At 34.8% G+C, this 20,258-nt stretch overlaps 1 protein-coding gene and 1 non-coding gene across 3 annotated transcripts; both read left to right on the top strand.

Annotated features, from left to right (window-relative positions):
- The first annotated feature begins 616 nt into the window (after nucleotides 1–616).
- TRNAE-CUC (transfer RNA glutamic acid (anticodon CUC)) lies at nucleotides 617–689 on the top strand. The gene has a single exon. It is a non-coding gene; the product is annotated as a tRNA-Glu (tRNA).
- A 4,082-nt stretch (nucleotides 690–4,771) lies between these two features.
- CIB22 (LYR family of Fe/S cluster biogenesis protein) lies at nucleotides 4,772–16,793 on the top strand. Of its 2 annotated transcripts, XM_086441168.1 has the most exons (5): nucleotides 4,792–4,994; nucleotides 5,194–5,235; nucleotides 14,573–14,654; nucleotides 15,268–15,323; nucleotides 16,549–16,793. In XM_086441168.1, the coding sequence occupies exons 1-5, from the start codon at nucleotides 4,875–4,877 to the stop codon at nucleotides 16,588–16,590; spliced, it is 342 nt and encodes a 113-aa protein (XP_086297294.1). In that variant the 5' UTR covers nucleotides 4,792–4,874; the 3' UTR covers nucleotides 16,591–16,793. The 2 variants fall into 2 exon arrangements, with proteins under 2 accessions (XP_086297293.1, XP_086297294.1); XM_086441167.1 differs by lacking the exons at nucleotides 14,573–14,654; nucleotides 15,268–15,323; nucleotides 16,549–16,793 and adding an exon at nucleotides 6,779–13,085 and having other exon boundaries at nucleotides 4,772–4,994.
- Nucleotides 16,794–20,258: the final 3,465 nt, after the last annotated feature.

Below are 20,258 nucleotides of genomic sequence, written 5' to 3'. Positions count from 1 at the left end.
ATATTGTATCTTATTTGATGATTAATTAAAGATTATTAGGAACCTCAACCGGCTTGTTGTTATATATATAAGCGTTGTTCAAACTTCTATTATGTATCGAAATGTTTGTGCGAACAAGACATTGAGATCCCAAAACATTCAAAACACGGAATGTTTCTGAATATTTCAAAATATTTTGATCGATACGATCAAATTTTCGCCTGATTGAAACGATACCACGAGATTCTGTAAGTAAATTAGGCAAGCTCAGATGGTTACTTCTACATTTTTGTCTTTTTGTTTGATAAAATTGTTAAGAGGAGTAAACTTGGTATTTACAAGAAATTATTAGTAGTTGTGCTTGTGCTTGAGGTGGACCCTGAAAGGTGGGTGTGCTGCCTCAAAGTCTCCTTTCCAACATGTGTTGTCTCGCATACCAAACAATGCAATTACGCCCAGAACCATCCATGTTGGGAAATTGTCCATATCTTCCAAATCTAGGCCAATGTGTTGGACGAAGAATATAGAGTCAATGGTCAAGTCAAACAAAGCAGTTACTCCCACAGCCAACCATGATGGGAGATTGTTCATATTTAATTTTTGTTAAGTAAGTAAAAAAAAATAATTAAATCACACTTCCGTTGTAGTCTAGTTGGTTAGGATACTCGGCTCTCACCCGAGAGACCCGGGTTCGAGTCCCGGCAACGGAACTTTTTTTAATATTTCAACTTTTTCTTCCAATGTTTCAAACTTAAAACATACAGAAAACGTCCTATTGGACATGGGTAGTAGAGATATACCCCTAGGTTTTCAAAATATTACACACAGCCCTGTTTCAACAGTCTTTAATAAGAGATTTACATGAAATTACTGAAATGCCCTTTATCTTGAACTTTTTTTTTTAGGATTTATGATTGGTCTTGCAAAATGAGTGGAAAAATAATCCCTCCAAAATTCAAGTTGCTATTTTTTTTAACACTTAGAAAATTATTTTCCCACTCCAACCCCAAGAATGGTCTTCCCATATTGAGTTGTTCATTAATTCAACAACTATTCATAAAATTTTTAAAAAAAAAATTGAGATTTCTAAAGTTTGCAATCCAATATTGTAATTTATTTTCTAAGAAAATCATTTTATTTCTTTAAGATCATATGGACCCTTGATTCATTTTTCAAAAACCTTATTCCCTTCAACCTATAAGGGTCTTTGTGCTTGGGCATGGAAAATGTGGTTAGGGAAATGATTCTTAGTAGAAAATAAGATTGATTAATGATAAATTGATGCAGTAATGCATACATGGTTTGTACGTGGCTGACGTAGCAAGTGTAGAAATCTGAATTTTATTGAGATTTCTTGGATGATTATTACACAAACCCTATTAAGGTATTTATAGAGATTATATTACATCAACCTTGATATTAGAAAGTAACCTGATATACATATACTAATTATTTATAATTCCTAATTTAGAATATCTTAATAGATATTACTAAATATTTTATTCTCAATCATCACATTATACATTGACAATGATACAATGTATCTCATGCATCATAATGTGATGCATCTCTTACATCCTCCCATAATTGCATGCAATGGATTTCTTTGAATGAATGCTCTCGATCTCATCAATTGATATGTTAATGGATCACCCAAAAATAAATCGTACTTCTTTGTAGTTACTGCCTATTTATAAAGTCCATCATTGTTGCATCCTGGTTTTTTTTTTTTTTAAAGTCTATCGGAGCTGGTAGCTTACAAGACAAGATTTGTCATGATCTCTCCTAAGAACATACGAAGAATGATTATGCGATTTAAATAAAATAACTCCTGTTGGAGAGATTTTACATAAGGAAAAAAAATGAGATTGTAAGAGATGAATGTTTTGATATAGGAGATTCGTAGAGATATAGAAGAAGGCGTGATTTTATTGAAGAATATTAGAATAATAATAAAGGGGGAAAAAAACATTTAGGTCCGACGATGACTCCATCGTCAAAGAACGGCTCACCAAGATCGATGTGCTCAGTGGAGCTTGTGCTCTGATATCGTGTAGAAATCTAAATTTTATTGATAATTCTTGGATGAAGATTACATAAACCCTATTAGGGTATTTATAAGGATTACATCAACTAAGATATTAGAAACTAACCTAATAGAGATATACTAATTATCTATAATTATTAATTTATAATATCTTAATAGATATTACTAAATATTTTATTCTCAATCACCATCTCAACCTTCATTGTGAGATACATTGCCGATGATAAAATGTATCTCATGCATCATAATATGATGCATCTCTTACAACATAACTGTTGATCTTTTTCCGTGTGTATCCCGAATAAAAAGATTTATAGTTCTGTGCCCTTGCCACATTAATTGCGTATATTTTGCTGCATTGATTTATCACTACTCAATACGATTCTTATGAGCATATGATTATGGCTTTTCCAAAACATTCACTTTTGTCCAAAGCACTTTTTAATCTTGAGAGTAAACATACTTTTTTCTATCCCACTTTGGGAAAATGATTTTTCAAACAATTCCACTATTACCCCACCCCCAAAACTAAAAACCTTAGTTTTAGAACTCGACTTTGCCCGAGTGTCAATTGAGTCAAGTCAACGATTTGTGAGCCAACTAAAATGAGTCAAATAAATATACTAAATTTATGATTATCTAAAAATAGTGTTAATATTTTTAAAATAAATAAAAATATATTTTTACTACACAAAAACATTTTCGATCAAGTTTCTAACTTGACTTAATGCATTTTTTAGCTGACTCGACCAAGTTGATATGTTGACTCAATGATTTGCCAAGTGGACTAAGCTGATTTCGTTGAGTTTTGCAGTTGAATCATCATAAAATCCAATTAAGTCAAGTCAACTTGATTGAGTTTTGAGTCAACTTGACTCAAACACTTTAAAAACCATGCTAAGAGAGTTATTATTGCCATACCAATCTCTACTAACGCCAAACCAACTGTATGCAATTCTTTGATGATTTATAGGGTGCAACTTAATTCGGTTCAAACCGAGAACTGAACCAAACCAAACTGTGAAATTTGGATTGGTTTGGTTCGATTCGGTTTAGACTGGTAATAGTTCAATTTCAGGTTAAAAAAATAAAGAACCGATGGATTCAGTTTTCGGTTTAGGTTTTATAAATAACTGAACCAAGCCAATATTAATGTAAAATAAAATATTTGATTTTTAGTTTTTACAAAATCCTAATTCTTTCATTCTTTCGATTCCCTCTACTCTCTCTTTCTCGTCTTTTGCATTGAATATGTGGCTACGGGCTCAACTCCAGCGGTCGACGATCATCCCTCTCTCTCTCGTCTCTTGCAATTGTGTGTGATAGTGCGACTGTGTGGGCGTGTAGTGTGGGCTACATCTCAACTCCGACAGCCGACGGTTCATCGCTTTCTCTCCCTCTCTCGTTTTTTTGCAAGGTTGAGGTAGGTTAGATGTTTATTTTTTGTTTTACTGATACTCATTCTTGTTATAACAGGACAAGTGATCAAGGGATCAAGACAATGAAAATGGGTGAGAATACCTTATTTACTATCCCCCATGAACTGGCCTATGGTGAAACTGGTTCTCCTCCAACTATTCCTCCCAATGCTACTCTTCAGTTTGATGTTGAGCTACTGTCTTGGTCTATTGTCAAGGACATATGCAAGGATGGGGGAATTTTCAAGAAGATCCTTCCTGAAGGAGAAAATGGGAGAACCCAAAAGACCTAGATGAAGTGTTCGATATGAATATTATACAAACTCCTTACTTGCATATTCAATTTAGTGAGATGAACTTTTGCATTTATTTCCTTTGTCAATGCAGTTAAGTATGAAGCTTGTCTTGAGAATGGAACCTTGGTTTCAAAATCTGAAGGAGTGGAGTTCACAATCAAATATGGTTTATTTTTAATACTCAATCTCTCGTCTAATGCGAGCTCTCTAAATGTTTGTATGAACAATTCTGATTGAGAGTGTTTCGTTTCATCCAAGACATTTCTGCCCTGCACTTTCAAAAGCTGTAAAAACGATGAAAAAGGGAGAAAAAGTCACCCTAATGTGAAGTCACAATGTAGGTTTAATTCCATTTAATCTGTTGAAAACATTGGCTATGGCTTTAGTTTTGGGTTATTTACCTCTGTTGCATGGTTACAAATGGATTTGGGGAGAAGGGTAGGCTAGCTTCTGAAGTCTCAAAAGGCTCAGTGTTGTATTCAATTTGATTGAGAGAAAATCAAATTGAGATTTTATATATTCTATGCAGATAAAATTGGGAAATTGTTATGGTTTTTCTCAATTCTTGGACCCACTTTTGGTGGTAACAATATAACAAAATCACATAGATCTTCTGAAAATTTTTGAAAATTTTAATATATTTAAAATTTTTTGTGTGGTATATTTGAAATTTTTTGGCAAACCATGAAATCAAATCGAATTAAGGTCGGTTCGGTTCTACACCAATTCGATTCGGTTTTGGTTCAAATATAATTGAATCGACTTTGATTGATTCGATTTTGAATTTGTTCAAAAATCGAACCAACCCAAACCAAGTTGCACCCCTAGTGATTTATATGGGAATTGGTGTGGTATTAGTAAAAGTTGGTCGGGCAATAATAGCCCTCTTAGTTAAAGTTCACACAATATAATCAAGAGATCAGAATCGTCCATTTCTCATTCTATCCAACGGTCCACAATATCTACTTAAGGGTCCACAAAAGACTCCATCGATAGGTGATCCTGATCTGTATGGTTTCTTATAGACGACCATTTCCTGTCTACAATCTCTCAGTCCCCAAATAGTGAACAAAGCTTCAAGCCATCGAGACATTCGAGACAGAGAGAGAGAGAGAGAGAGAGAGAGAGGAAGGCATGAGTGCTTCATACATAGCGAGAAGAGCTGCTCAGAAGGAGCGAGTGAGGATTCTCTACCGAAGAGCCCTCAAAGATACCCTAAATTGGGCCGTACATCGTCATCTCTTCTATCGAGATGTAAGCTTTTCTGCCCTCTTTGTTTTATAATTCTTCTTCTGATCCACCATTTTCATTTTCTTTGGATTTAATTCTAATATGTCTAGGGTTTCACTCCATCAACCTTACATCTTCTTGAACCTTCAGATTTGTCACAAATTGAATGTTTTTATTATTGATTTCTAGATGTATTTTTTTTTTTTCTCAATTTCGATTTCAGGCATCGGATCTAAGAGAGAGGTTTGAAGCCAACAAGCATGTCGTATGTTCTCAATCCTCAGATATTTTGATTCATTTTCTACTGTTTAATTCGTGTTCTCTGTTCTTAGGTTTTCTACTTTTTGATCGCCTTAATGGATAAATTAGAAATGTAACATTTTTTTTTTTGGCACTTACACTTGGAAAAAAAAAAAAAAAGACCAGAAAACTATATAAATTTTGAATAAATTAATCAAATATAAGAAAGAAATGATAAATGTATTTAGGAGATCTTTTTTATTTATTTATTACTAGAGAGATTATGTATCTTTAGACATGACTTTTTGGAAACTAGCCAATAATTATGCGCTGTTCATGAAGACAAATTTCTTCTTTGATCATTTGAAGATCATTATCGCTTGTTTGCATATCATATTTTGTGTTATATACTTTGATTCAATAATATATACTATTAATGTGGGATTTTTCCTCAATCGTTCGACCCAACAAGTAATAAGAGCTTCTAGAAGGTTTCCTGATAAGAAGAGAAGATTGATGTCGATCCTTTCGTCCTTGATGCAAAATTTTTTGGAAATAATCTTGTACATTATACCAATCAATAAATTTTGTTATCGATAAAAAACAATTATACCAATTAATCTCATCGGATAGTAATCTTTGAGAGAGTTGGATCCTTTTATCTTTGGAGTGTTGAGTTGTAAAAATGGATTATTCTTTGAATCAACGAAAGACTTTCACCAGAACACCTTTGACCACCTCCATGACATCCTGGTTCAAAATATGCCAACACCTTTAGTATGATGCAATGGATGCCTTGGAGCTATGTTGCTTCCTAGTTCTCCCAACTTCAAGACCTTCTCAACAAAGTCTTTTTCCAACCATTTGACTTTGTGTTTTACTTTCTTTTTTTTTTCCTAGGCAAGCAAGGGTTAGTGGTCACTAAAGATGGGTTCAGTGGGTGTTGAACCCTGGTCATGGGATGAACACTCCACACGCCTTACCAACTTAGCTTAATTGGCACCTTGAACTTTGGGTTTTACTTAATTGATCAAAATCCAAACCATCAAGAGAGGGACTTAGTGGCATCTCATTTAACCAAAGCATTTATGTTGGATATGCATGGGGTCTTAATCATCCTTACTCCTTAGTCCCTGCTATACTTTACTTCCCATCTAATGAAAATCAGTGATAAATCATATTGCTTGATTCTTTTGCATTAGAACCTGATCATTAAAGCAAGTATGTTGGTCTATGCCATAGTGTTGAAATTCAAGAATCATTTTGTTTTTAGTCATGATATTTTCTTTTGTTACTTTTAACGATAACAACATTTACAAAATCAGAAATCAGAATTCAGAATTCAGGGTTTAGTGGGGCCCGTATGATTTTGCCGGATGTGGATATCCTATTTTTTGGGCCTATCGAACTGCCCAATCTTTCAAGGGCTTCCCCAAATATATCCCAGGTGGAACCCAGGGTAGAGAATTCAGTCTGGCTCCATTAGGGGCTTTCGTCACAAATGGAGGTCATAATGGTTATTTCAGGATTTGGTTCTCAATAGTTCCGTGATAATTGGTCCTTTTCAGGCCCTTATTTCAGTCTTCTCTAAGCTGGTGATCATCATGAGGAGTTCCGCATCATGTTACAACATTTTCTTGTCCCTAAACAAGTTCAACAGCAGAAGAAACAACGCTAATGCCTTGGATGTTGAAATCCAGCTACTTGGAGGAGTGCTATTTTTCACCATCGGAGAGTTTTCTCAAACCTGGCTAAAAAGGTGATTCACAACATAAGTGCGATATTGTTCTTCCCCTGGGCAGCTTCGTGGTGTTTCGTGCACAAGCAAAGCAACATCACAATCTGGTGGGGTAGTGCAAAAAGAAATTTAAATAAAAGTCGTAGAGGCTAGGCTTGTGTTTGGAATATGTGCCTAAGTATTATGGTTCATTGAGGAAAACATTGGTGTTGGGTCCCGATCCTCCTTGGAGAATCAGTTTTATTTGTGACTGGGGATTTAAACTTTCTTAGCAAGATAGAGAGTATATGGATATGTAACCCTAATTTTATTGTTGAATTCTTTTTCCCAGTTCTACCCTCGTACATTTCATATAACTCTGTTCCATACTTGTCTTGTGATATGCCCCGTTTTAGTTATATCTCAAAGGAAGCAGATGTTCCCTTATTTCTTGTGTTGATAAATAATTCTAGATGTCTCATGAGTCCATGCCATGTTTGTCTAAGTGATGATGGTGTCCTGGGAAGAAAAAGATGTGTTGATAAGGGATACTAGGGAATGTTCTTCCCAAGATCGGAAATTTCTTGAACTAGGTTCAAAAGATAATCATCTACCTCATGACCTATGTGATCAGGATATTCTTCAAGCAAGAAACATGCTAAGTGCTGATTATGGGAACAGAAATATGTTCTCAATGGGCCATGTCATGCTTTAGCGTCATTGACCGTCCAGAAGATCAGTCGGAAAATTTTTCGTCTCAAAAGGTGGTAGAATGGCTCCTTAATAACATTCTTGACCTTGGGATCCCATTAGGGCTATCATACAAAGGCAATTTGGGGGTAGTAATTGTTTTGTTTCGGCTTGTGATCAGGACAGATTAGAACATGGTGCTAAGTTCCACGAAAAGTGTGAATGCTTCTAGGATGTTTATGGTATCAAAGGGCATTGGTGATTTAGAGGAGTTTTCAAAAAGGTAATCTATTAGAGTAGGCATTAAACTTGAGGGAAGGAAAAGGAGTTCCGTATAAGGGATAGGGTGGGGTCACAAGGGAGGGAACTAGAGTAACCAAAAGCTTAAAAGAGTACAAGGAATTTGTCAATCACAATTTTCATATCGATCCACCTATTGGAGGTTGCTCTTTTACATGGAAAAATAATCAATATCGCCCACATTATTAAAATTAGATATATTCTTAATTTCTTTGTCCTAGGAGCATTTTCTCAATATTGTCCAGGTTGTTATCCCCATACTAGTTTCTGATCACTTCCCACTTATACTAGAAGTTGGACCATAAAAATGTAGGTCTATCCTACTTATGAAAAAAAAAGTAGGTCTATCCCATTCCACTTTGAGAACATGTGATTTTCTCTACATTGTCCAAGTACGTTCAGTAGGGGTTGATAGATTTTGGATGGAGTTGTGACTGTAAATGTAAAAGCATCGATTCTAGGATTAGATCTATGGTCTTGGGGGTGGTGTGTAAGATTGACTTGGAAAAAGTCTACGACTACATGAGTTGGAGTTTTGGGGGATATATGTTGGGTCATTTATGCTTTGTGGACTAAATGGATAACAATTAACAAAGTTCATATCTTTTCTCTTTTTTTTTTTAAGTGAATGGTTGCACAAAAAACTTTTTCAAGAGTTCAATAGGTTCAAGCCAAGGTGATCATTTATTCCTATTTCTTATAATTAATTGGGTAGACTTGTTAATAGGGCTGTGGTAGTGAGGGATTTGTTTATATTTATGGCTAACAAAGGGAGCCCAATGGTGACTCACATCAAATTTGTTGATTATATTGATTTATTGTGGATGCTTCTACCACCCAACTTTGATTTCTTAGTGATCTATTGTATTATTCTGAGGCGGTGTTTGATTTCACTATTAAACTTTCCAAAAGTAAGGTCTTCGGGATCGGGTTTGTTCCTAACATTGCTAGTTAGCAAGGATCCTTGGTTGTGAGGCGGGTGTCTTCCCTACAATTTATCTAAGTCTCCTTCTTGGTCATTGAGAGAGTATCCTCTAGATTAGGTTCCTGGAAATCAAGAATTTTTTTGAAAGAGAGGGGGAGTTAATCTTTGTGAAAAGCACATTGACTAGCTTTCATTATACTTATTGTCCTTCTTTTCTATCCCTGGGAGAGTAGAGAGGGATTTAGATAAGTTGGTCCATCATTTGTTGGGGAATGTAAGGATGAGAACAACATAATTCACTTGGTTGGTTGGAGGTCTATTTGCTTCCTAAGAAAGGCAGTGGTTTGATATTCCATGTTATTAGTTTAATGAACATATCACTACTAGGGAGGTTATTGTTGGGGCTTCAGAATTAAGGAGAATAGCATGTGGAGGTGTGTGATGTGATCAAAATTTTTTATAATTTGGGGTTGGAAATTGGTCAAAATATGATATCAGCAACTTATGGGTGTAGTGTTTGGTGGGGAATCCTTAATGTGTTACTTGAATTTAGTGAAAAATAAAAATAAAAGGACATTTATTAAAAAATAAAATAAAATAAAAGGACAGCCTTCAAAGTTGGCAATGGGTGCATGGTTCGATTTTGGGAGGATTGTTAGTGTGGAGAGTCCACTATCAAAAGTCAAGTTGGCGAGTTGTATTCTTGTATTAGAAAAATAATCTAGTTCAGAATTTCATGTTGTAACTGAGGATGAACTTTATTAGAAATTCGGATTAGGAGAAACTTTAATGACAGGGAGGTAGATTACTTGGCTTGCCTCATTAGTCACATTTGTGATATTGAAATTGTTCCTTTGAACGAGGATGTTCGAATGTGGACCAAGAATATATATAAGTAAGTTTGAACTGAGAGTATTAATAGTACTTTTTTACTGAAGTCCTTTTATTTGTACCTGTCATTGTTGTTTGGGTTGTGCACATCATCTAGTTGATATTTTTGTTTAGCCAATGCATTAAATAATATTCTGACTATAATATGCCTCATCTCTTGGGGTCTCCCCATTGTGAATTTCTGATACCTGTGCAAAGCCAATGGAGAATATCCTTACTCATTGTAGCTTTGCAAGATATGCAGTGAGTGGGTTTTCCATAAATCAGTTTTCCTTTCATTTTAAATTTGAGTTCACCTTCTTTCAGATCGTGCAAGAGAATCTTGTGGTGTTTCCCTCTGTTTGCAATCTGTTGGAGAAAGGAAAGAGGTTGATGAAGTCATCATCAACATCTTGGTTTGATATTTTGTTTGTGCAAGGAATTCAAGGGTTTATTTTTTGGGGACTTCATGTTATTGTGGGTTTCTATTTTTAGTAAGGAAGCACAGTAGGTGGGGTGTTTGTTTTTTCTTCATTTATGTTCCCAACGAGGGTGGTCCGCTTGACCCCATGCTTCGATTGTTTCCATTTAATTAAGATAGATATATAAAAAAATGTTGCATATTGGTCTAGCCATATGAAATCAATATGTTGCACATTGTTCTAGCCCCCTTGCTTCGATTGCTTCCATTTCATCAAAGATATAAATGTTGCGTATTGGTCTAACGATTTTAGAGAGCTCGTGCGATAGGGTTATGTTGCAGAGAGAAGGGGATGAATGTGAGAAAGAGAGATATCTCAGCTTTTTTGTTTTTGTGTATTATTTGATCTTAGGGAGGTGAAACTAAATAGCAGAAAGTTACAGGACGACGTTGTAACAATGTTTAAGTTCATCATTTAAAACTCGTGATTAGATCTTGGTTGATAGATCGAACGCGATCTAACGACTGAGATCATTAGAACAGGATTTGTCCGCATGAGTTTGAGGCAATTTATGGTCGGAATATTGTTTGATAGAAACAATCGAAGAAGGGGGTGTTCGGCAGACAAACTCAGGTGGACAAATCACGTCCTAATGATCTTAGTCGTTAGATTACGCTCGATCTAACAGCCAAGATCTAATTGCATGTTCTAAATGATGAACTTAAGCATTTTTATAGCGTCATCCCATAACTTTCTGCTATTTAGTTTCACCTCCCTAAAATCAAATAAAACACAAAAACAAAAAAGCCGAGAGATCTATCTTCCTCGCATTCGTACCCTTCTCTCTGCAATCTAACCCTACCACACGAGCTCTCTAAAATTGCTCTCACCACTCTTTCTCTCTACCTCTCTAAAATCTGACCTGTTAGATGTCTCACTCTTGATTTCTCTCTCTCGAGCAATCTAAAATCGCTCTCACCTCTCCTTTTATGTGTTTTGGCCATGATTTGTGACTTATTCTTTGGTAGGGGGTCATCCCAATCTTGGACTGGGAACATTCAGCCCTTAGGTGCTTGTGGTTTCAATCTTAGTTTCTTTGGCATTTCCATCCCTACTGTTGCCGTGTACACCTTCTATGTGGGTAGATGGGATAAGTTTTGGTTATTGGTGTGGATTCCAGCTAATTCCTCCAGGGTTAAATGTGGGCATGTCATTGCCTTGAGGGCTATACTTGGTGGTGGTATAGTCGCATTTTCAAAAGTGGCTGGTGTGAAGTTGGGAGGCATCAGCGGCAGCCATGACTAGAGCAACAACTGCAATGCTGTCGTCAGCAAAACAGGAGCAAACTGATGTTCCCAAGAAGTCTTCACAGTGACCTTTGGCAATAGCAGTGTTTTTTTGTATCTAAATGTGGTATTGAAGTGGACAAGTACTGTTTGATGTTCTGGTAGCTTTGTACTTTGAGGTGTAATTTATAAAGAAAGAGAGAACTCCATGAGATTGGAATAATTTTCTTGTCACAGTAATATCATGAACTGTAATTTTAATGTAGAGATAATCTGTGTAATGTTTTGGATAAAATTTCATGGTCCCTAGTACTAGAACTCCATAGTTCTACTCAAGGTGATTCAACAACTAGTCCCACTCATGCTATTTTCATGGAGCATGAGTGAAGGCTAGGGTCCCTTGAGATAACATGATATTTTGGTTATGAAAGGTAGGGAGAAATCTTGATATTGAAGCTGAGATAACAAAGTAACAAAATACATCTGAATACTATAATATATTGGAAACTTAGGATAATAGTGGCCAAAAAGATTCAAACTTGTCTTAGATCAGCAGAGTTGTCTATCCTCTCAACATTAATACTGAAAACAAAGGTCAGTTCTGACAGGTTTGATGAAAGTCGATTTTTCTCTCTTCTTGTAGTGCGAACTGGCCAAAGGTGTTCGGCATGGGCGGCCACCACCAATATCAATAGTCATAGTAGCTATTGTAGGTTGAGATAAAAAGCAAGTTCAATAGATCATGCCCCAATCCATGTACAGTTCTGCTGATTGCTCCAATATTTTGATGATACAATATGGAGAGGTGGAGCCAAAATGTTCCTTTTTAGCCCAGTGTCCCAGACTAATGGAAATGAGGAACATATTTATCAAAAAAATGGAAATGAGGAACAATGGCTTTAGGAATCCAACTCTCACAAACAAAAATGGTTCATTACAAATAATTTGTCCTTTTGTACTTTTCAAACTTAGTGAACTATGTCCTCCATAGTGAAGGAATAAAATATGACTAAATCAAATTTAGACTGGTAGTTCATTATAAACATTTTGACATGTTTTACTACGAATGAATGCTAATTTATGATATTCATAAATTCTTGCCTTAGAATCAGGATTGTTCATAAAGCTCATTGTTTTTTCATGTTAGTTAATTTCAGAGGGGTGGGGCCTAGTATATTTCAAGTGTGCAACACTCTGTTCTATGATATAAATTAGTTGTATTAGTAATTGATGTTTGTAACGAGCAAAGTTGGCCCATTGGTTATCTCAGAAATTGGCCAAAATGGTCCTTTTTGGTTTGCACACACATTTTTTTCTTTGAAAACAGCCCCATTAACTAGTTCTGCTTGGAACGTCCACTTTTTCCTTGAAATGGTTACAGAGTGTTGTCTCTCACTTGTCTGCTTAAAGGGAATGAAACACTAAAATGGCAATAATCCAAGCCCTGATTGGATATGCTTACTTTTCACCATCATTCTAATGCCTTCTCCCAAAGATTGGGGGTCATCCTTAAAATAGAAAGATTGGGGTCATCCTCAATCCAAATTCAAGCAAGCTTACTTGCCATGTTGTCATTCTAGCAAGCAGACCAGTATATTTTCACTCCAAAGCAGAAAAAAAGGAGAAATGAATAGAAAGAAATAAATGCATTTCCATTAATTTTCCCTGATATCAGTAACTAGAGATACAATGGAGTAGAACTGTTAAACTCACAAGTACACATATAGCCCCAAAGCTCTCTCTATCATGGTATAGACAAGTACAAGTACCCCAGGTTTATAAACAAACAGACAAAGAGGTTGAAAGCAATAATCCAAATGAGGTGCCTTTATGCTCAATAGGTTGGGGTGGTGGCGATCATAGGAACTTCACATTGAAGGGAATTTTCCATACACAGCTTCCTTGAGTTTCCTTCCCAGTGCAAATGCCAAAGGTGGAGGTCCGCATTCTATAGAGGTCTTAGTGTTGCAGCTTTTCTGCAAATTGTGTAAGTATACACACTGATTCTAGAGATTCAAATCCATAGCAAATGAAGTAAGAAAATCATAACATGTATGATCAAAAGCAATCCACCTAAAAAAAATGAAGGATATGAAATTCAACTGGAACTTAAAATCACAGCATAAATGAAATATAAATTGTTCAAATGAATCCAAATGCAGCAATTTCAGAAAAATCAGTCACACATACCATGAAAACAAAAAATCAGATCTGAATCAATGGACAATATAATAGATCAAACAGAGAGGCCGAATGCCGAGAGCTTCATCTTCTTCTGAGTGAGCTACAAGTCTGAGTGAGAGATCAAGAGAGAGTGTGCTGAGAGCTATTTTAGAGAGCTCGTGCGGTAGGGTTAGGTTGCAGAGAGAAGGAGATGAATGTGAGGAAGAGAAATCTCTCAGTTTTTTCGTTTTTGGGGAGGTGAAACTAAATAACAGAAACATGAGGGACGGCATTGAAAAAAATGTGAAACTTATTCACTTAAAACTCTAGAACAGATCACAGCTGTTAGATTAAGCGTGATCTAACTGTTGAGATCATTAGGACATGATTTGTCCGCCTAAGTTTGTTTGTTGAATGCCCCCCATATATATAAATTGTTGCGTATTGGTCTAGCCTTATGAAACCAATATATTGCACATTGTTCTAGCCATGTGAAATAATATGGTAGAAGTCGACTTTTTTGTTACCTAATTGCCACTCTTTTTAGTTGAATGGATGCTTGACTGGAAGTTGGGTATATTAAGTTCTACTTTGCCAAGATTCTGATAGTTATATTGGCATTGGAATGGCTTGTTTGTCAAACACTGGTATCCTATCAAATAAATATATGTTTGTTTAGTTTTTAAGGTAAGCATCATCTTGTTTTGTTGTTACATCATGCACAATGTAACAGAAGTTCTAGTTTTTTACAGTAAGCCTTACTATAACAAATTATTTACAAAATTTTGCTGACAAGACTAACTAGCGAATTGTTAGGAGATACTAAGAAAATAATTAATTATATTGGGAAGGAAATAAGAAATTTGCAGAGATATGGAAGTATCTATGCACTATTTGGTATCGGTATCCTATAATGTTGATATTGGTGCATGACATACTCAAGTATCCTGGTTTCTTAAGCTAAAGTCACTTTTCTGGTGAATTCTCAGGAAGATCTGGACAGAATTGATAGAATGATCGATGATGCTGAAGCAAGTTACAACAAGTGGCGGCACCCTGATCCTTACATTGGTGAGTTCTACACTAGAAGCTTACTTGTTTTATAGTCTGGTGCTTCTATTAATGTATATGAAGTTTTAATCACACCCAACTCTTTTTTTTTTTGGTGTATGTGTGGGAGAGGGAGGGGTGGGGGGAGAGAACAGGCCTGGGTTGCTTTTTGGTGTTGGATTTGTAAATACTTTTTGACTCAAGCAATAGCAAATCTTACCTCCTAGATTTCCTATCCTTACCTTATTTTGGTTTCTTTAACTAATCTCTAGCAACCTGTCTTAAATAGAAAGGTTGATATGAGTTAAGCCCCAAAGAGACTTCGCAAAAGCAAAGCCCTCAGAATATCTCCTCACCAGTTAAAGTAGATCTTTGTATTGTGATAAGCAATAAGCAAACTTTTTTCTTGATTAAATACTTTAACTGGTACTTGTTACTCGATGGATCAAAGGGATTGTATGAAGTTCACACATTGCATATTTTTCTTGATTAAATATATATATATTTTTTTTGCTGGGCATATTTTTCTTGATTATGCTTATTACTATTTCAGCAAATTATACTTTAACCACTTCAACTAAATATAGCCTTGCAGTTTGACATTTACTTATTGTCATGATTTCTTGATAATCAGTTCCATGGGCTCCTGGTGGTTCCAAGTTTACTCGAAACCCAACGCCTCCATCTGGGGTATGTTTAACAGTTCAAGCATTTTCTCTTTATGATGATATGAAGAAACTTTCCTGCATTTGATACTTCACTGTTTTGTGTGGTCAGCATGCATGCTTTAGTTTTACTTCTCATTAGTTTCATGGTTATGAAACTTTTTATTTTTTTGATAGGTTCATGGGAATGAAACTGGTCTGTAGAATCATAGGTTCAGTTACTCCTTATTCTTGAATCTTGTTGGGCAAAAAACAAGTTGCAGTAGATTTCTAACAAATAAAAACCACTCTCCCATCTAATTTTTTGATATATATTTTGAATTTTGTTTTTCATCAGAGTAATACTCACGATAGTTCAGGAGGCAATCATCCTCTCTGAACGATGCATGTTCAAAAATCTGCCACATGCACTCCGTATGTGGCTCAGGTTGGGCCTGAGGACTTAGTTTCTTTTGTTCAAATCCTACTTTTTGAAAACTTTCCTGCCATCATCTAAAATTAGCTATATCTATTTCCTCGAAGGAGGGTAGCCCCTTTGTCCTTTAATATTTTCTTTATTCAGCTATGAATGTAGATAGGCTTTTCATTGTATTGAAACACAAGTAACTACCTGAGTGAATAAAACCAAACCAAATTAAAATTAGGGGATGCAGGTGACATATCTTTTTTTTTTTTTTTTTAAAAAAAAAAAAATTCTTTTAGGGTACTTTTCTGCCTAGTGTAGATTGATTCCCAATGACAGAATTTAGGGAGATCCTTAATTCAGTTGTAATATAAGTGATGAGCTTGCCGCATCATGTCTATTCTTTCTTTTCAAAAGATTGTGTGATATTCATCACAAAGCATTGTCTATTTGGAAATTTGAAATTTTCCAATTGTTTATTTCATTTTTGGGAGTTTGAAATCACCTTATGTTGTCAATATTGAGGGCGTGTAAGGCACTTGACTAGGACATAGGTTTTGATCATTGGCAGTCGTCTAAGTGGTCATTAAGAAGACATGTTGGGCCTCATCCCCCCGTCTTCTAACTCAAAAAGCAACTCAGAAGAATGATGGGGTTTTGGCAAGACCTACCAGTTTATCGATCAGATTCTACATAGAAAACTTATTTCCCAAAAATTATTTCCTTTCTTGTTGCCTTGTAGGGTGGCCATATTTTTTTTTTTTTTGAAAACAAAAAGGGTTTTGGTATTAGATCATGTTGCTAAAGATACGTTTAGTTAAGTTCTGAAATTTTGATATTGATGCAGATCGAGATAGTCTACAACTTCGGTGGAGAAAATAATGAGTGAAACCAGCAACCATCTCTTATTCTTCCATGCAATAAGGCCAATGGGGGTTTATTAAACGCTTGATGATGTTTATTTTATTTTCCTTTGCAATCCATGTGTTCATTTGGTTAAGTTCATGAACTTCTAATTTAGGCATGACTTGCTTTAAGAACCCTCTGAATATGATTTGGACCTTTTAAAAACACTTGATGAGTGTTTATGCACATCCGCTGTATTACTATTTTACCAGGGTGTTAAAAACCAGATTGTACCGGTTGTGGGACCAGGTCTGACTGGATCTCCTAATAAAATTTAGAGAGATTTACCTGGCAGACATAATTGTTGCAATTTTATTACAATTACTCCCCTACTTGATGAATCAGGATCATAGTCACCAAGCCCGGGTTTTTGGGAATAAGTTGGTAAGGGAAAAAGTCAGAAAAAATCAGGAAAAAATTGGAATAGTGTCAAGACAATGTATTTTTTTTTTCTACTAAGTGGAATTATCATTTATATCATCAAATCTTATTTTTAATTATAAGAATAAATGATTTTTGAAAAAATCTTTAAAAAATAATAAATAAATAAATCATATGTTTTTTTTATTTAAATCACGAATTTTTCAAAAAGTTGTGATTTAATTATCGGTTTTTAAAATTGCGATTTAAACACGATTATTTTGAAAAAGTTGATGACTTTGATGACTATGATCAGGATATCATGAAGATTGAGTTAATAAGATTTCAAATCTTACAAGGGGTTTTTGGCTAGCATGGTTTATCAAATTAGCAAATCCAACATACAATCTTCTAGATTTCATGGTAAAACTTGGATTTAAAAAAAATTTTGAGCTTGATCTTATGTGTTGAAAATGGATATGGCTTTTCAAAATCCAAATTTAAAACTAAATTTCAATGGTGAAAATGAATTATTTTTTTATTTTATTTTGTAAAAAATTGGAATTTTGTACTTTTGAAGCTTGTTGCGTTAGATCATGGTTTTGGATGCCTCATATTGATGATGTTGGAATCCACTTTAAGTAACAAATTATTAGGCGCATAAATTTGGATTTTATGATGTGTACCCCCACTTTATGGTAGTGGTGCCAATGGGTCGGTTTTGGATCATTTCCCAAGTAATTTAGAATCACACTCATTATATTTATTTTGATTTTGGTTCTTGTCCGATCCAAAATAAATGGAATCAGAACCGAAATCACCAATAAACATGGGTATCCATCAGTTTTGATTCTCAAGAATTGAATGAGAAAAAAAAATTCAAATCATTATAAAAAAAAAATTTCTTTAAAAAAACTAACATACTTAACTACAAAATTATTAATTTAGTTATAATTTATTATATTAAAGATACAAATTAATGATTTAAAATAAAAATTTATCTTAGTTAAAAGTAATAAAAAATTTAGAAGATACAACTCATTTTCAGTTCCAATTAATAATTTATGTAAAGAATTGAAGAACTTTACATAACATACATTAATTTTGATATAAGAGAATATCTTAAATCATATTGTATGAAAAGAAATGATAAAATAAATTGGGTCAGGTTCCATTTTAGACCCTGTTTTAATCGGTTCAAAGAAAAAGGGTACATGAATCGGAGTTTTCGATTTCGGTTTGGTTAAATGGGTACCCATTGACACCCCTACTCGGATTTGCTTTCAATTTATATTGGGTAACAAACTTCACGGTCGGTGATTAATGTTAGGGAGCCAAAAGTTATCCTATATGGGTTAAATTTTTTGGAATGGGCTGATTTTTCGTGACATCATTCTCACAAAAAATCAGCTCATTCTGAAACTTTAAACCATATAAAACAACACCACTGTCTTAAAATACACTTGTTCTCGGAACTTGAATGTTGGGACAGATAAGGATCTAACCTTGAAGAGCAGGCTAAAAAATTTCTACATGTTGAATATGATTGATTTTGGAGAGAAGACTGGTTTTCGGGAGAAAATCAAAATCTGCGCAATCCTAAACTTGTAAACACTTGGAAGCATGTTCAGCACCATTTATTTCAACATCACCCCATGTATGTACTTTGGTTCATCGAGAGTGCCAGTAGTTTCTCTCTTCTTTTGTTAGTTAAAGGATGAGGGCATTTAGATCATTATAACTTAGTCTCTCATAGAATACCTAAATCAAATGGGGGCATATCATCAGTTTGAAAACATGGGGTGTATCTCTAATATTGATGAATAAGTGGTGGGTGATTATTAAATCACCCTAAAAATGTTTTGGGTGTGATGGATGACCACTTCATGGTTTGGTTTTTTTCAACGATGGAATTATTTCTCCGAATCTGAAAGCTGTGGTTGAGTAATGCGGACAACTGGGGAAGGCATCTATGGTTTTTTTTTATATAATATATATAATAAAAATCTAAGTAAGGAAAGGAAGGAACATCAGAATCAGATCAGATCAGAGGTCATGCTTATTATTTATTATTGTGATTTGAACATCCTTCCACATGTTGGTGAATATTTGTGATAATGTTTTTAAATAATGAAGTCAAACCTCTAACTAAAATACCAAGACGAGTAAATTAATTGAAAATATTGAAAATTACTAAATCACCCTCACTTTCTACCTTTAAATCTACAACCTCGTCTGGTGGCCTACAGTGGCAATTCCAAAATTTACAACAACAAAAAAATGATCGTGCCAATTGCCATGCTATACTGATCATAAGATTTTACCTGACATGAAAGTGTTTGAAAATCATAGATGCCTTTTATTGAGTTATGAGTGAAAAAGCATCAATGATTGCTATTAATTTTCACGTCAAGATACGTCAAGATGTGTGATATGAGGTAGAAGCGTTAGGTCACTCCAGCATGACTCGACTCGAATATTGCAAAATTTACCTTTCAAATTAGAAAAAGTGACTTTTGGACTATAATTTTGCCAAATTTAAAAAAAATATATATATATATGTGGACAATTTTTTAAAACCAAATGTCATCCAAAGCATATACTATCTGGCATGTTTTTTAATGAAGCATGGGAAAGGTAAGTGCCAAATATAGCATTGCCGTTGGGAGTTGCTGATTATTTCTCCCCAAACCACTCATATATTGATACTGTTTCAACCTTTAGAGTTTAATACTTTTTTAACTTATTCAGCTTCTCTAATCCCATCCTAGGGTTTTTTTTTTTTTGAAAAAAAACCCTTCTATTTTTCAGCTTACCCTGTTTTTTTGGTTTGATTTGAAGGTTGAAAGTGAGAATCTTAAATTGAAGATGAGGAAAAAAAAATACCCTAAAAATTGGAGATTGGTTATTGGGGTAAAGGGTTTTTGGCCCGATGTCGAAGACAATGGCCATGGGTGATTTTCATTAGTTCCTTAAAGAAGATCAAAGGGGCATGTCTAAATCACTTTTCTTCGGATAACATGGTTTTAAATCTCGTCTCATTCATGGATGAGATGAGACCTCAAAATGAGTTTTAAAACCATGTTGGTTAAGGAGCCATGAGCTCCAGACTAATAATAACCCCCCACCAACAATGAGGGTATATTTAGACATGTCCTAAAACATACATATATCATAATTTAGATTCTGAGAACCAGAAGAATAGAAATCGCAAGAACGAAATATAACAGATACCCCCAAATACGATACAAGACTCCGAGCTGATTAATTTAAGCTTCCACAAGATAAAAA

Source organism: Akebia trifoliata, chromosome 4 (genome assembly GCF_017979445.1).
Source record: "Akebia trifoliata isolate Shusen 1 chromosome 4, ASM1797944v1, whole genome shotgun sequence".
Taxonomy (NCBI): Eukaryota; Viridiplantae; Streptophyta; class Magnoliopsida; order Ranunculales; family Lardizabalaceae; genus Akebia; species Akebia trifoliata.
Note: the sequence above shows the minus strand (reverse complement) of the source record. Positions and strands in the feature narration are given on the sequence as shown.

What these genes read in the sequence shown, in the direction of transcription:
- CIB22 (XM_086441167.1), top strand. Translation starts at nt 4,875, where the DNA reads ATGAGTGCTTCATACATAGCGAGAAGAGCTGCTCAGAAGGAGCGAGTG. An exon ending in GTCATCTCTTCTATCGAGAT is followed by an intron (nt 4,995 to 5,193) that starts GTAAGCTTTTCT and finishes TTTCGATTTCAG; the next exon opens with GCATCGGATCTAAGAGAGAG. An exon ending in TTGAAGCCAACAAGCATGTC is followed by an intron (nt 5,236 to 6,778) that starts GTATGTTCTCAA and finishes GGTCCTTTTCAG; the next exon opens with GCCCTTATTTCAGTCTTCTC.